A 16032-nucleotide genomic window follows, 5' to 3' on the forward strand; every position below is an offset into this window, starting at 1 on the left:
TTGTGCAAGACTGTTGAATCTCAGATCTGTACCTCTGAAACAAATAATGCAATATATGTTAAGAAAGAAAAAAAGAAGAAGAAGAATGTAGCAGGAGGGGAAGAATGAAGGGGGGGAAATCGGAGGGAGAGAAGAACCATGAGAGACAATGGACTCTGAAAAACAAACTGAGGGTTCTAGAGGGGAGGGGGTTGGGAGGATGGGTTAGCCTGGTGATGGGTATTGAGGAGGGCACGTTCTGCATGGAGCACTGGGTGTTATGCACAAACAATGAATCATGGAACACTATATCTAAAACTAATGATGTAATGTATGGGGATTAACATAACAATAAAAATTAAAAAAAAAAAAAAAAAGAAAGAGGCCATTTATGAGTCACTCCTTCATCCAAGCAGACTTGAGAGCCTACAGTGTCCAGATCAAGTTCTAGTCTCAGATCACGGCTCCAAATGCTGAAATTTGTCGTTCTTTTCCATTCCTCGTCCCCAACGTCCATTCCCAGAACTCGTACATCTCTTCCCACATGAAGGAATTCCACACTTAAGGAATCTTGTTGGGGACAGAGACCACCTCCATCCATAGAGAGGAGAACCCACTTTGCCAGTCTTGCAGTTGGACATGACATGAAGCGTCAACAGTCACGTGACCCCCTGCCAGACTCTGACTCAGGACACGTGACAGACACACTGGGACAGCGTCCGTGCATTGGGCGCAGGGGGTCCGAGCAGTGTCACAGGGGGTCATGCAGTGGTCAGGGCAGCAGCGATAGCAGTCCCAGCCTCAGGGCCCAGTGTCCTCCCTCAGGGGAGTCGGTGGTGTGGACAGGGGCATCGATACCCAGTAGCAGGGTGCTGGCTGTATGTGGGCCCCCATCGAGGGTCCAGCGTGGATTCTGCTCCCGGCTGTGTAGCCTCAAGCCTGTTCAGTGGCTTTCTTTGAAATAAAACAAGGCCTCAGACACCCTCTCTCGTCCCTAAGTCTCTCTGTAACTGTACGTACGTATCCCAAGGAGTCAGAAGCCCACGTAGGGAGGAGATTCCAAGAGCAAGATTTCAGACATTTTTACCAGCTTTATAGAGATATGATTGACATTCACCCTTGTGTGAATTTAGGGGTACAATCTGATGATTGATACATTTCTGTACTGATAACGATTACAACCATAGCATGGCTAACATGTGCATCATGTCACATGGTTACCATTTCCTTTTGTGTGGTGCAGACATTTAAGATCTACACTCTCAGTAACGCAGAGATTTTATGTATGAAACACTGGATGCCCTCCTTGATTGCTCCTTCTCACCACCCAGAATCCATTAGGAAATGTTGCAAAGTCCATCTGTGAATATCTCCAGCTCCCAATCACTTCCTAGTAGCTTCCCTCCTCACATCCCAGACGTACAGCCCACATCCCCCTCCTGGGACACGGCACTGGTTTCCTACAGATTCCCTACTGGTCGCTCGCCCTGCACCTCCCGATTCTGCACAGAAGCAAACAGATGCTGCTCAAGAAAGTCAATCCCATCGATCTGTTCATTCCTGTAACTCCACGCCTCACTCAGAGAAAACTCAAAACCCTTCTAATATCCTCAGGCCTCCGTGACGAGGCTGACATCCGACCTCATGTCACCGGCTCTCTGCTCCAGCCCCAGTGGCCTCCTCACCCTTCCGTGAACACAGGATGCACTCCTGTCCTAGTGCGTGTGCACTGGGGGTTCCCTGCCTGGAAAGAGCTCCCCCCACAGACCTCCTCTGACACAATTCCTTCATGACCTTCAAACCTCTCAGAGGTCACCTTCTCAGTGAGGCTCCCTGATCCCTGGAGTAACGGAGCCATGGTCCCCGTCCCAGCACGGTGCTCTGGGTCACCTTCCTCAAAGCTCCTGCCAACTTCCATGTAAACACTTCCCTTATTACTGCGTTTACACGGTACACAGTTCACCTCTGCGTGACGCTGGTTTGCACGGGGCGTGTGCACCTGGATGCGGACTTTTCTACAGTAAGTACTGTCCGCGCACTTTCTCTTCCTTATGATTTCTACTATTTTCTCTACCTTCATGCATTGTAAGAACACAGTATATAGTACATGTAACATGCAAATGTGCGAAGCGACAGTTCATGTTATCAGTAAGGCTTCCAGTCACCAGGAGGCTGTTAGTTCTTATGTTTTGAGGGAGTCAAAAGCCGTACTTGGATTTCTGACTGCACGTGGGGGTCACTGCCCCCATCCCCGCATTGCCCGAGGGTCAAGTGCAGGCTGCCCCTTACACTAGAACTAATCTCCACAAGGGCAGCACATTTTCCCTCTTCTTAGTCTCACGGAGCTGTCCCAGATGTAAACATAGCGTGTCCTGTATGTGACACACGACAATTATCAGGTGAATGAATGAGCAGCTAGAGGACCTCCCTCTTCTAGATGTGCCTCAGGCTCAGCTGGTCCGTGGCAGCTCCCCCACCACCCCCCGTGCGCCCACCTCGCCATCCGGGCTGCCTCTCTCTTCTCACAGGGCTGCCCTCCCCTCCCTCTCTCTGCTCAGCACCCCCTCCCCCACACCATGTCTCCCACACACACAGCACACAGAGTTCTCTCTTCAGAAACACTGTACTGAGGCTTTTGGGGGCCTTTTCTCCAACCACATAGAAATCTACGTTAGACTCTGCTTTATAAATCCATGAACTTGGATCAGAGCCGGCACTAGGATCAATGAAGTAAGGGCAGGGAGAGAGGACGGAGCAGCAGGGAAGACAGAAACTAACTGAAGTTTAATAAGGATGAGAAACTGATTCCTCCTCTCTCTACCTCCAGAATCTAAAGAATTAGCTAGAAAACAGCTCTAGAGGGAGGGGAAGACATGGATGAATCTGAAAGTTCATCCCTCCATACCACAGAACTCGTGTGTGCAGGGACAACCTAGGCCTGAGGGGACCACAGCCCAAAGGACACCCGCTGCTGTAACCGACGGGGTCACCCAGGGAGAATGGATAAGAACTCGTACACAAGAGCAAGAACAGGCCTGATGCCCTGGAGGAACACTGAAAAAGAACTACCCCAAAATGGGGGCTGTGACCTGATCCAGGCCTGAGCGTAGACTGACCCAGTCACAGTAAGCTCTTGCTGCACAAGGTCCTGGTGACAGGTGACGTTCAAGTCCCTGTGATCACAGGTCCTGGGGAGACGAGGTTCCACAGAAGGGGCAAGGACACGGAGCAGAGAGATGACCCAGCTGAGGGGTGAGCACGTCACACCCATGATGCACTGAGCACCACTGGGCACGGGCCCTGTCCCCACTCGGCTCCTCACAGCCTTCTCCTGCCCCGACCTGCAACACATTCAGCACAGTAAACACAGGGATTCTGGAAGGTTCTCAGGCTTCATTTATTTGCTGTCTCAACTTTACAAATTTCCTCTTTTATTACCTCATCAGCCCCACATGCCAAGAATTAGGAAACAAAACTTACATCTGGATTCTAATTTTCAATAGAGAAATAAGTCATTGGTACTCAGCCCAACATGAAATAAAGACAGGGATGGAGATGGTCCAGCCCTGCCTCTGCTGGAACAGGAGAGCACATCAGAGAGGAGAATGCAGATCAGCATAGGGAGGGGTCGTGGTGGGCAGGGTGGGCAAATCTCCTCATGTCCTCACGTTGTACTCATAGGAACACAGACACATCTGGCATCTTTTGCACAAAGAGAAGTCAGGGGTTGTTGATGTCACCAAGTGGGAGTGTGAACACATCTTGCATCACTCGGTCCCCACCAGGCAGCTGGTCTCACACTGTGAAAAAAAATCATGCACCAATTTAGGTCAGTCACCTAAGTGCGGACATTCTTGAAAGCCACACCCCCCCATGCTCACAGTGTCCCTAGTGCCCTAACCCTTCCCCACTCGGGGTCTCTAGGGTCTCACCTTGAGGAGCCGTGAGAGACACATCAGAGCCCTGGGCGCTGTCATCACCTAGGGGAGAACAAACAGGACGTGGTCAGAGCCCACAGGAGAGGAGACTAGAGGAGGAGCTATGGGGTGGGTGAGCTCCCCGTCGGGTTCTGTCTACACTATCTCAGGGTCTCAGGGATCACTCCCTCCAAACTTACGTGCAGCATGAGAGTAGCCTGGTCCTTTCCCTCCTGTGGGAAGAAAATATCATGTCAGAGGCCAGAACAGGGCTGGGCCATGGGATCCTAGGGGAAGCTCCCAGTCCTGGTCCTAAATGAAGTTTACAGAGTTGTGACTGAAGACCCAGGACAGGATCAGGAAACATGAAGGACAAGGTGTGGGGTCACTGGAACACCTGACTTGCTGGAGATCTGTCCTCAGCAGGGACCTTTCTCTGTCCTGTGACTGCTGAGAATCAGGTCCCTATCACCAGAGTTACCAAGATGAAAATGTGTCCTTCATTTTCACAAGTGTTTGCTACACAGTGAGCGTTAGTAACCAGCTCCAGAGTGGGCAAGTCCATGCATGAGGATGGTACTTCCCAGTAACAAGGCAGGACAGTCTCCTACCTAGGAAACCCCCCAGAGGGACAAGAAAACTCAGATCTCCCCACTCCATTCCCTACCTGAGCGCTTCTTTCTCCAGATCACAGCTCCAATCATGGCCACAGTGACCGCAAGGAGAACCACACCAGCAATGATCCAGGTGATGGGGATGGTGGGCTGAGGCGGCTCTGGAAAGGGAAGGGAAGGTGAGGGGCTCAGAGCTCCGGCAAGAGTCCTAACCCTGCTGAAATTCTCCAGAAGGTCTTCTGCTTTCCCTGAGTAGAGGCTGTACCCCAAACCCTCCTTACCCCATCTCAAGGTGATGGGCTCGGGCAGCCCCTCATGCTGCACATGGCACGTGTATCTCTGCTCCTGTCCAGAAGGCACCACCACAGCCGCCCACTTCTGGAAGGTCCCATCCCCTGCAGGCCTGGTCTCCACAAGCTCTGTGTCCTGGGTCAGGTCTTCCCCATTGTGGTGCCAGGTCAGGGTGATCTCCGCAGGGTAGAAGCCCAGGGCCCAGCACCTCAGGGTGACCCTTTGGTCAGAGATGGGGTGGTGCGTCACGTGTGCGTTGGGGGGTTCTGAGGAAGAATCAGAAAATCCACACTTGGGCCTTTATGGGCCACTGAAACAGCATTCATGTGACCATCCTGAGGTGGACCCAGCCATTGGTTTGGATGGAAGAAGCACAAAGCCCAGTTACCAACCTAGCCTTTGGGATCTCCTAACCCTGGAAAGTTCTAGATTCAGGAAGACAATCCAGGATAGGAGGCTGCAGGTCTAAGTGAGAGAGCACACTAATGGTCCTGACTGTGGTGGAGGGTGAATGAGTCAGAAAACCCGGAGTCAGAACGCCAGCGATGTCGTCATTGGAGAACAAGGCCTTGAGAGGGAAAGTCATGGTTCCCAAGGTGGCTGCCAGGGTTCAAGGGAACCGCTGATGGCTTATTTCAGGGACGGTCTCCACCTGCCTCCCGGGAGAGACTGGGTTCCCCCACTGCCCCTTAGCGAGAAGCGGCCCTCCGGGTGAGGCCCTCTCTAGTAGGAACAGGAACACCCGGGCGGATCTCCGTCTCCCCACCCGTGGGAGGGGCGGTGTTCTGACACCGAGTCCATTTTCCCTTCCTGGTGGGAAGCCAGCCCCAGCGGAGGGGAGATCGGGGAGGCCCCGCGGCCCCTGGTACCTGCGCGCTGCAGCGTCTCCTTCCCGTTCTCCAGGTACCTGCCGAGCCACTCCACGCAGGTGCCCTCCAGGTAGTTCCTCAGCTGCTCTGCCGCACCGGCCGCCTCCCACTTGCGCCGGGTGATCTGCGCCGCCGTGTCCGCCGCGGCCCAGGAGCGCAGGTCCTCGTTCAGGGCGATGTAATCCGCGCCGTCGTAGGCCCACTGCTCGTGCCCGCGGAGGAGGTTCCCGTCGGGCCCCACGTCACAGCCGTACATCAACTGGTAGGTGTGAGACCCTGGCCCCGCCCGACAGGCAGGGGATTAAGTCCAAACAGAAAGTAAAACCGCCCGAAACTTCCCGCGGGTTCGTCCGGGTCAGGGGTCGGGGCCGGGGGTTCCCTCAGACTCGGGGTGGCGCTCGGACCCGGACACTCGGGGCGACCCCGGCCCGTCCGTGGGGATGGGGGTCGTGACCGGGACCCGGGCCCGCGTCGCTCACCGGCCTCGCTCTGGTTGTAGTAGCCGCGCAGGTTCTGCAGGCTCACTCGGGAAGTCTGTGCGGCGCCCCGGAGACTCCGCGTCTCCCGGTCCCAGTACTCCGGCCCCTCCTGCTCCACCCACGGCGCCCGCGGCTCCATCCTCTGACTGACAGAGTCGCTGTCGAACCGCACGAACTGCGTGTCGTCCACGTAGCCGACGCCGATGAAGCGGGGCTCCCCGCGGCCGGGCCGGGACACGGAGGTGTAGAAATACCTCATGGAGTGGGAGCCTGCGGGCGCGGAGGGGCTGAGACCCCGCGCGACCCTCGTCCCGGCGCGGGGCCGGGGCCCAGGGGGAGGCGGCCGGGAGGGCAGGGGAGGGGCACCGAGGGCGGGAGAGCAGGGCGGAGGCGGGGAGGGGCGGGGGAGCACAGGCCGTGGCGGGGCCGGGGGCGGCTGGGGGGCTGGGGCGGGGGCGGCGGAGAGGCGCCTTCCCCGGGGGTCCCGCGACCCCGCCCCGCGGTCCCCTCGCTCCCGCCCCGCAGAGGCCCTTTCCTCCCGCCGCCGCACTCACCCGCCCAGGTCTCGGTCACGGCCAGGGCCGCCGACAGCAGCAGGACGAGGGGTCGGGGCAGCACGACCTGCATCTTCGCGGTCTGGGGAGACTGTGAGTCGCCGCTGGGCTCCCGGGGCAGGTGCGGAGACCTTATAACCGGGAACCGCGGTGCCGCTGATTGGCTTCTCCAGAAACCCGACACCCAATGGGAGTGCGAACCGGCGGCTTGTCAGGAGTCTCCAGGCAGGAGGACCCGACACAGGTTGTGATACGAAGTGAAACCGGGGAGATGGGGACTCCCCGGCCCTGGGCTTCCCCACCCCAGACACCGCCCTGGGGCCTGAGACCCTGAGAGGCAGGCGCAGGGACCTGGGACTTTGCCCCGACCCCTCACCTACTGCACGGCGCTCTCTTTGTCACACTGTCTTCCTGAGTCGTGGCCCAGGAGCTGTGTGAGTCAGTGATTCTCAAACGCCGTGTTCTCAGGATATCTATACAGTCTCACAGATTACTGAGGATCCCAGGGATATTTTGGGTCTGTGGGTTATATCTATCGGTATTTACCATAGTAGGAATAAAACAGGTTGAGAAATTCATTAATTCATTTAGAATCATATTAATAACCCATGGCATGAAAACAAATATTATTTTTATGAAAAATAAGTATTTCCGAAATAAACAGCGTGGTGAGAAGAGTGGTTTTGTTGCGTTTTACATTCTTGCAGGTCTCTTTCTTGTCTGTCTCCTTAGAACACCCCTGCACGTTCAGATTTGCTTCTGCATTTATTGTGTTGTTTTGGTTGAAATGTATGAAAAAATTTACACACTTGCACAAATAGGGCAGAATAGCATGTTTCATAACCTTTTCAGATACTTCTCTATGTTCATCTTAGATACTACATTAAAACTACACAACTACTTTCTGTAATTTATTTGCAAAGTGGAACGTGAAATTGTATCATGCCTATGTCCTTCTCTGTTACATTAAAATCCGCAGGCCCATCTTGCACACTGAATGGATCTTATACTAATGCATGACTTTTTTTTTTTAAGGAATCTGTTGTTTCATGAAGTTATATACGTGTTCTAGTGTTGATTAGACTGGAATTGAATTATCAAAAAGTCAGATTTGTTTTAAGATTACCACAGATCCCAACAGAAAAGTGTGTCAGGAGTGAGAAGCTGTCGTTTCTTGGTGGATCGCAGTTTTCCCAAAGTTCTGATTTTCTCTTGAGAGCTGACATTTGATCCAGGAAACAAGTACTCTCAGCTGTCATATGTGACTTGATGTTCATGAAAGGGTAAGTTCCTATTCATTTTCCAGAAACTGTGTGCCAAATCTCCTAGTCTAAATATTCCAAGTTTCTCTTTCATTCATTCCTTCAGGAAAAATGGCATTCTGTACAAGAAAAAAAAAAAAAAAAAGGAGGCCAATTAAATTCACACAAATTATCTTCCTTGGGGGCTTATGCATGTAGTGGAAGTGCTGTACATCCCACATCATCATATAAGACATGTTTAAATGTGGATTTGAGAATATTTAATAAAGAGAGTAATATTTAATGCTTTGATCAGGATATTTTAAAGTGACACTAGTCTTGTTTTGTTCTGTTTTTGTTTTTGAGGCATTCTATTTGCAGGTATGTATTACATCCCTAGACAAAGAACGCCAGGATTTTCCTTCCTGTGTGTTTTCGTCTTGCTTCTTCATGGTCCATGATGCCAGGTGAGGTTGTCAGGACAATGAAACCAAACTGGAAGGATTCTTCTGCCATTTTTGTAGATCTTAAAGTTGTACATCAAATCCGGGGCTGCTCACTTCAAATGTGTTTAACCTGCCCCTGAGGTTCCCAACAATGTTCCCAGCTCTGTGATCAGCAGTGATTTCAAATTCCCCAATGTAACCGAGCTTCGTCATCACAGTTAGAAACGGGACAATGACTTTGGAGCATGGCCTAATATGACCTGCGTTTGGCCTCTCTCTCAGGCATTGTTACTGCTCTCGAGAGCATCTGCCAAGATATTCAGACAACCACTATGGTGGCGCAGAAAGATGGCAGCAAGAGTGTTTTTGTTTTTTTTACGGAAGTAAGTAGTGGTGAAGAATAACAACTATTGCAGTTTGCACCCGTCACCTCCGTTCTTGCTAAGTTTTACCTCAGTGTGAACGTCAACATGGTGAAAAGGTAATAATGTCTAAGTAATGTTAAGAAAATAGATTTAACCTCATGGACTCTGTGAAAGGGCCTCAGTGACGTCAGGTGTTCCCCAGAGCACACTTTGAGAACGGCTGTTCTGATAACCCTGGGAGAGTCTCCCGGCTGGTCCTGCCCTGGCCTGTCCTCACTCAGCAGAATCCCTTTCCCTGAGCTGCACTTCCTGCCTCTGAAAACTCAGCTCTGGCTTTAGCCCCCGAGTGCAGCTAGAAGAGAACTCACCTCCTGGAAATGTGATGGCGGAGAGGGTCCCCAGTCTGGGAAGGGAGGTGGGGGGACAGGGGTTTCCCTTTTGTAATCGGGAACAGTTTGCACCCGAAGACACCAGACCCAGGCATATGCGACTTGGATTTTGTGACCCACCAGTTTCATATGTATTCACATCCCAGACGGAATCTGATGTTGTCTGTAAGAGAAATCATGTTGGTCTTTTCACTTTCCATGTGTCTGATGCATCTGACTCGCGGCCCGCAAAGCACGCAGAGCAGTACCGTCCGATACGACATTCTGTGCGGGAGGAATTGTTCTATATCTGCGCTGTCCGGTATGGTGGCCACGAGATGCATGTGGTTCTAGAGATGCAGGTGGCACTTGAAATGGGGCTGGTGTGCTGAGCAGTGGCATTTTTAATTGTTTTAAATGAATATGAATTTAAGTAGCCATATGTGGTTTATAGAGACTATTCAGACCTTACCAATCTAGAATGCTCTTAGTTTTCTGGATCCTCCTCAGAAAAGATACTCTGTGACTCATAGGTCTATGTTTATTAAATTTATGTTCAAATGGAAGTCATGGATTGTCTATGTGGGTCTGAGACATATCCTCAAAATATAGCATGAAAGTTTAATTATCATGCATTATAACAGCTGAAGTGTACAGACATTAGCCAAAATATGATGTATCACATCTAGGTCATAAGTGTTCACAATGCCCATCCCTGGAGCATTGTCTCTATTACTTTGGGTGTCTTGGTGTTAGTTGAGTTCACGTGGTAAACATAAGGAGGCTCATAAGTCTTCACCGAGCCCAGGTGAGAGGATATATTGAGTACAACATGTACCTTGTAGGCTCTGTACATACTTGTAAAAATCATAAAGCAGAAGATGTACATCTTAGATTCCACAACCTTATTATCTTTTACCTCTTGCTCCTCTTCATACTTTTGCCCAAATTCAGACAATTCTCTGTGTATCCCTTCACCCTTGAAACCCTCTGCTCTTCATTTCTACCCAGGAGAAAATATGCATGAAATGTTTACAATTGTGGGATGAAGAATTCTCTAAGCATGGCCCAATGACGAAAACCCATAAAGAAAGACATGAAATTCTTGAATGTCAACCATGCACTCACAAAGATACAAACACATGTCATGATCAAACTAAAAGACACAAAAACAATTTTCACAGACAAAAAGGTAACATGCATCATTATTCTTCAGCCCAAGACCACCAGGAGCACCTGTGGGCACTCAAGTTACATCTATTACTTGTTGCAGTGAGAGAGAAGACACCCCTTTGGGGGCAATGGGGCATCCTAATATGAAGGTGTTGGAACCTATAAGGACATGGCCTTTGGATGAGTTTTTTGGAGAGGATCTGTGGAAGCTGGGGCCCACTCCCGACTGCGTGTTGTCAGGACGTGTGGGCGATTCCATGGTTGAGCATCTCAGTGAATCCCCTCTCTAAGCAGGCCAGACCGGAGCGAGATAGAGCAGTCATGGTAAAGGAGCCCCGATTGCTCACATTGGCTGACACAGGGAGGTGTGTGTTATTCTGTGGGTTGTGCAGTGCCTTGTTTTTGTCTGTAATGACACAAAGTGATGTCATGGTTCCAGAGTGTCCTTGTCTGATGCTGATGTTCTGTGAGGTGACTGGCTTATGTCCCACAGGAGAAGAATGTGGCCAAGGGCTGGACATTAGCCAGCTTCTGACCACACTGAGCCTAGTGTCAGTGTCAGACCAGCTCCCGATGTTGGGGGGCTGCTGTTTCTTCTCTGTTAAATTCCATTTTTAAAATAGCTGCAACACATTCAAAACATAATTATAGAATTGGTGTTTCCATTTTCTTTGGGTAAATACCCAAGGGTGGAAGTGTTTGGATTATATGGCGAAGCACTATGTTATACACCTGAAAGGAATGGAACATTGTTTTTTTTTAAAGATTTTATTTATTTGACAGAAAGAGACACACAGCGAGAGAGGGAACACAAGCAGGGGGAGTGGGAGAGGCAGAAGCAGGCTTCCCGCGGAGCAGGGAGCCTGATACGGGGCTCGATCCCATGACCCTGGGATCATGACCTGAGCTGAAGGCAGACGCTTAACAACTGAGCCACCAGGCACCCCAGGAATGGAACATTGTGTATCAAATGCACTCAAATATTTAAAAAAGGAAAAGGAAGAAAAAAAGAATGAAAAAATGTTAGAAAACAATTTGGAAAGGAGGAAATGAAATGTCAAACAAATTTGTACAAATTTATAAACAAATTTACAAAAACAAATTGTATTGGTAATAAGTAAGCATAAACAAATATGAGAATGTGGAATAAGTAACAGGAATAAAACTTAGAATCAATGACCTTGGCAAAGGTGAAAGTAAGGGATGAGAGTGTCCATCAGAGGGTCAGGAAAACACACCATCATAAAGGTTGATGGGAGTGAACACCGGGATACAATTTTTAACAGGTGTTTTTGTAAACTATCTCCACAATTTAAATGTGCTTATATTATGACACAGACAATTTTTTTAGGAGTTTATCCTAAGGAGACAATCACACATGTTCTCAAAAGTATATTGTCAAGGATGTTTCTTGACTTGGGTTTATAAGGCAAAGAAGGGCTTAAGATGATAATGGTATCAACAGTGGAACATTAACATGTCTCAGGGATTATCACCATGTGATTTACACAGAGAGTCACAGTTAATCATGAAAGCAAACCCAGGAGGCACCCCATAGGGGATCCCTTTGTACGGACAGGAAAGGGAGACTTGGAGAGGAGAAGGGGGTGGTGCAGCCAGGGTTCAAACCAGAAGGTTTGCTCTCAGAGGCCTTGTTGATTTGTCGTTCACTGTTCCCTGTCCATTAGGGGGTGGGTATTATGTGCACTCCATGCAAGTGAATTGTTGCAATGTTCCAGAATTTTCTGTGACAGGAGGTTGCTGGGCTCAGAGCTTAGGACGACATTAAGGGGCAATGTGACTCACCTGCTCAAATCACACTGAAGCCTATCATCCAGTGGACATCTGGAGGTCTCCAGGAGCTCAGAATCAGCTGGACTCCAGAGCTACAACACAGAGCAAGGGTGACACCCTGGTGACGAGACACTGGCAGTGTCATGTGGGAGATGGGCATGGAGCAGAAATGACAGAGGGAAACATAAGTTGCTCCTGAGATGAGTGTTGTGTGGAGGAAGGTCATGGTATCACGAAAGCAGAAACCAGGAGACCCAGCAGGTCCCCTAACTAGGATCAGTCATATCCACAGGATGCAACAGGCATATGGATATGAAACAAAAACACAACTACACACAGTGCTGTACAATCACAGAACAGGAAAGAGCTCTGGGAAATGAACAATATGACCATAGAAATGAATAATTGAGTGGATACACTGGATGACTACAGTTGTCCTTCCCTGAAGTCGTACAATCGGGAGGGTGATGGCAGCAGGAGAGAAGACCTGTTTGTTTCTCAATCAAGTGATTCCAACAAGTTAATAATGATTGTTTTAAAAAGAATGTTGAGTAGGAAATGATGAAAACAATTTCAAGAATATTTCTCCTAGTTCACAAGGAGAAACACACATGTTGAAAGACCCGCCCAAATTCTTACCTAGAGCAGATGAAAGGAGACCCACACCAGGACACATCACAATGAAATGTCAGAAAGAGGGTGGAAGGGCAGACACCCTGAAAACTGCAAGAGGCAACAACACAGGCCTGGGGGCCGGAAGACATGAGACAAGGGCCCCAAATCCTGAGGACAACTCTGTTCAGCACAGAGTCTCTGTCATGTCACCGTGTGACTCAGGGCGAGGGCAGCCTAAGGGCTCCTCAGATGTGAGAGTTTCTGTTCTACTTTCCATGTTTCCTTCCCCAGGACACCAGTAGGCAAAGTGGGACAAATGATGGAGAAAACCAAACAGGGGGAGCACATGGGATCCTGGCCACAGGGAGCCAGCAGGAGAGAGGCCAAGGGCCCCCAGGAGGAGCTGCAGGGGGTCAGGTGTCATCCCTGCCCCAGGGGTGCAGGCATCCCGTCCCCATGGGGCAGGACTGAGGGCTGCAGGCCATGTGGCTGCACGGGCAAGAAGATGGGAGAAGAGTGGATGGGCTTGAATGTGTTCATGAAGACTTGCCCAGGGAGAGCGGAGGAAGTATTTAAACTGAGCTCAACAGAAACTAAGCAAATGAAGGGATAAGATAGTTATTCACTCCGGGGAAAATAAAAAGTTGATTCAGGGAAGGGCACATAATCATAGTCTACTAAATGCTCAGTTGTGACTAGCATGTCATGGTCATAATAATTGAAACACTGCACATTGAGCTTGTCAAAATTATCAAATAATTATATGGGGAAGATGGGAGTGTGTGAAAGAAGAGCCAATTCATTCAAGTTGATGCATAAACCTGAAGACCAGAGAACGGGTGTGAGAAGCAGGTACTTAGAAGCACAGAAGCAATAATCAGAGAATCACTAGAAGAACTAATGCAGGTGGTCTCTGAGATTCAGGAAATGGGGGCATGGAAGCTTGGGCACATCTGTCTTGACATCAAGAACTACAGACATATTTGACTTTCTAGAACTCTGTGCCTCTATCCATTGGCTACAAGGACAACATCGTGGGTGAGATGGGTCAGGAAGAGTTCTGCACGGAGGCCACAGAGATGGGGCAGGAGTTGGAGGAGTCCTGGGAGCAAGCACTGGGTTTTTATAGGATGATTTTGTTTTGGTTTATTTAGTTTTGCTTCATGTTGTTGAACGGGAGTCATGGCAGCATGTTTGTAGGAGGAATGGCTGAGCCAGGAGACAGGGGCAAGTGCATGATGCAGGTGAGTGAGGGGCCATGCGTGCCCACAGGGCTGGGCCACCTGTCTGCGCTCTGGGCAGGGGACTCGCAGAGCCTTTGTTCCATGTCTCAGGACCCTGCTCTCTGGGGGGCCAGGCAGGGTCTTTCCCTTTGTTTTAGGGTGTGCTCTTTGTTTCATTTAGTACTATCTCATCAATATTCATGGTTTCAAAGCAATGTTTTTTTCTGTGTTACATGGCATTTCAAGCTATTTTACCGGGAGAATTTGTCCATACAATGTAGCGCACCTGCTTCAGAAATAGAAATTCAAAGGCAAAATAGTTCAGTGAAAAGATGATTTGTTGTAAAGTAGAAGATCAGAACCTGATTCTTCAATCATGGTCTGAGGATGATCTGTCAATTCTTAGGGATTTTAAAGTAGTTTATTTTTTGAAAACATTATTCATTCACATACAAAATAATTCAATAGATACAAATACACAAAATAAGGAAGTCACATAGTAACCCCTCATCCCCCAGTCACCCAAGTCCTCTATGCCAAATCCAGCACAGTCAGCCATTTGTCATGTCTCTTATCTGAAAAATACACCTGTGCCCTAATGTCTACTGTTACATCAGGAAACTAGCCCAGGTAACAGACTGGAAGAAAACATCAGCAAAACACATATGTGATAAAGGACTTCTTTAGAATACTCATAGAACCTTTAAAAAGGAACAATAAGAAAACAAATCATTTCAAAAATGAGCAAAACTCTGAGGAGACACCTTACCAGGAAGATACACTCATGGGTAACAAGCATATGAAAAGATGTTCAACAAAAAGTGTCACCGGGGAAATGCAAAAGACAACAACAGTGATCTGCCATCACACACCTGTTAGATGGCGGGAATCCAAGCGCTGATAGTGTCACCTGCTGCCCAGGACAGGGAGCCCAGAAAGCCTCAGTCACTAAGGGCAGGAATACAAAATAGCACAGCCGCTGTGGGAGACGGTCAGCAGTTTCTTATAAAGTCACACATGGACTAAGCACACAAGCTGCTGATCCCCCTGTAAGGTATTTACCCACTTCATTTGAGAACTCACGTTTGCACAACAACCTGCATGCAAACTGTCACCGCGGGACAGCCCTCCCCTGTGGGCTGCACATCCTGACTTCCTTCCAAAGACTACTTTATGGAAAGGGACAAAGCAAGAGAAGGAACTTCACAGGGAGCATGTGGGTAAGACGACCTTAGCCAGGGGGTGAAGGTGAACTTCTTCCGTGACGAGCAAGGGATCACTGCGTGTTCTTGCTATGTTGCGTGGAGAACGGCCCAGCCAGGTGTGGTCTTCCCAAACCCCACAGCCTCAGTCAGCCTGATTCACAATGACAGACAGTCTACAATGTACCCGAACCATCTCCTCAAACATGTCAGGGCCATGAAAAATAAGGACATTCTGAGACACGGTCACAGCCAGGGAAGCCTGAAGGAGACATGATGGCACTCAATGTGGTAACTTGGATGGGGTCTTGGGAGAGAAAACAAAACCATGACAGCAAATCCCGTGTGGAGATCCGCAGTAACGTATGAATATTGGGTCATTAGCTGTGACAAATGCATGACGGTGAGATTGGTGTTAACGACAGGACAATTGAGTGTGGGGCACACAGGGACTCTGCACTACCTTTGTCACTTCTCTGTAAATCTCCAACTGTTCTAAGATAAAGGAGTGTCTTTTGTAAAAGAGCCCTCAGCGAGGGAATCAGTCCAGGAGGAACAAGGATCTACTCTTCAGTTTTCCTGGGCTTGTCATCCAGGGGCTGGAGAGAGGGGAAATGGGGAGGACAGATGGAAACTTAGACACGGGGCAGGGCTCCAGAGCGCTCCTCTCCTCGGATCCCAGCCCCACCCCTGCACCTGCCCCCAGGGCTGCTCAGAAGGCCCCTTCCTCCGCCCCCCGCCCCCATGCCCAGCCTGCAGGTCATCCCTCTGGGCCTGACTCAGCTCAGCCCAGTGCTCCCCCTGGCGGTGCAGGACCGGAGCGCCGCAGCGCCCCCGTGTGGCCACAGGGCTGAGGGCGGGAGACCTGAGCGCCCTTTGGGCTTCTCCCCAGAGACCTCCCC

At 49.8% G+C, this 16032-nt stretch overlaps 1 protein-coding gene and 1 long non-coding RNA gene across 3 annotated transcripts; one reads left to right on the forward strand and one right to left on the reverse strand.

Moving 5' to 3' along the window:
* Positions 1–3352: 3352 nt before the first annotated feature.
* LOC118523051 (DLA class I histocompatibility antigen, A9/A9 alpha chain-like) lies at positions 3353–6853 on the reverse strand. 2 transcript variants are annotated; one of them, XM_036072464.2, is made up of 8 exons: positions 6704–6853; positions 6150–6419; positions 5671–5946; positions 4792–5067; positions 4564–4671; positions 4097–4129; positions 3912–3959; positions 3353–3779 (listed from the first exon to the last, which is right to left on the reverse strand). In XM_036072464.2, exons 1-8 carry the CDS (start codon positions 6774–6776, stop codon positions 3775–3777), a joined length of 1089 nt encoding a protein of 362 aa, XP_035928357.2. In that variant the 5' UTR covers positions 6777–6853; the 3' UTR covers positions 3353–3774. The 2 variants fall into 2 exon arrangements, with proteins under 2 accessions (XP_035928357.2, XP_077911737.1); XM_078055611.1 differs by lacking the exon at positions 3912–3959.
* On the forward strand, positions 6797–9689 carry LOC144379104 (uncharacterized). Its single transcript, XR_013441346.1, has 2 exons — positions 6797–8411; positions 8673–9689. It is a non-coding gene; the product is annotated as an uncharacterized LOC144379104 (long non-coding RNA).
* Positions 9690–16032: the final 6343 nt, after the last annotated feature.

Source organism: Halichoerus grypus, chromosome 9, assembly GCF_964656455.1.
Source record: "Halichoerus grypus chromosome 9, mHalGry1.hap1.1, whole genome shotgun sequence".
NCBI lineage: Eukaryota > Metazoa > Chordata > Mammalia > Carnivora > Phocidae > Halichoerus > Halichoerus grypus.

Bases quoted from the DNA above. Each gene is read 5' to 3' on its own strand.
- LOC118523051 (XM_036072464.2), bottom strand. From the start codon at position 6,776: ATGCAGGTCGTGCTGCCCCGACCCCTCGTCCTGCTGCTGTCGGCGGCC. The intron at 5,068-5,670 runs GTACCAGGGGCC...ATTCTTCCTCAG, and splicing joins GGAGACGCTGCAGCGCGCAG to AACCCCCCAACGCACACGTG. The intron at 4,130-4,563 runs GTAGGGAATGGA...TTCTTCCCACAG, and splicing joins CTGGAGAAAGAAGCGCTCAG to GAGGGAAAGGACCAGGCTAC.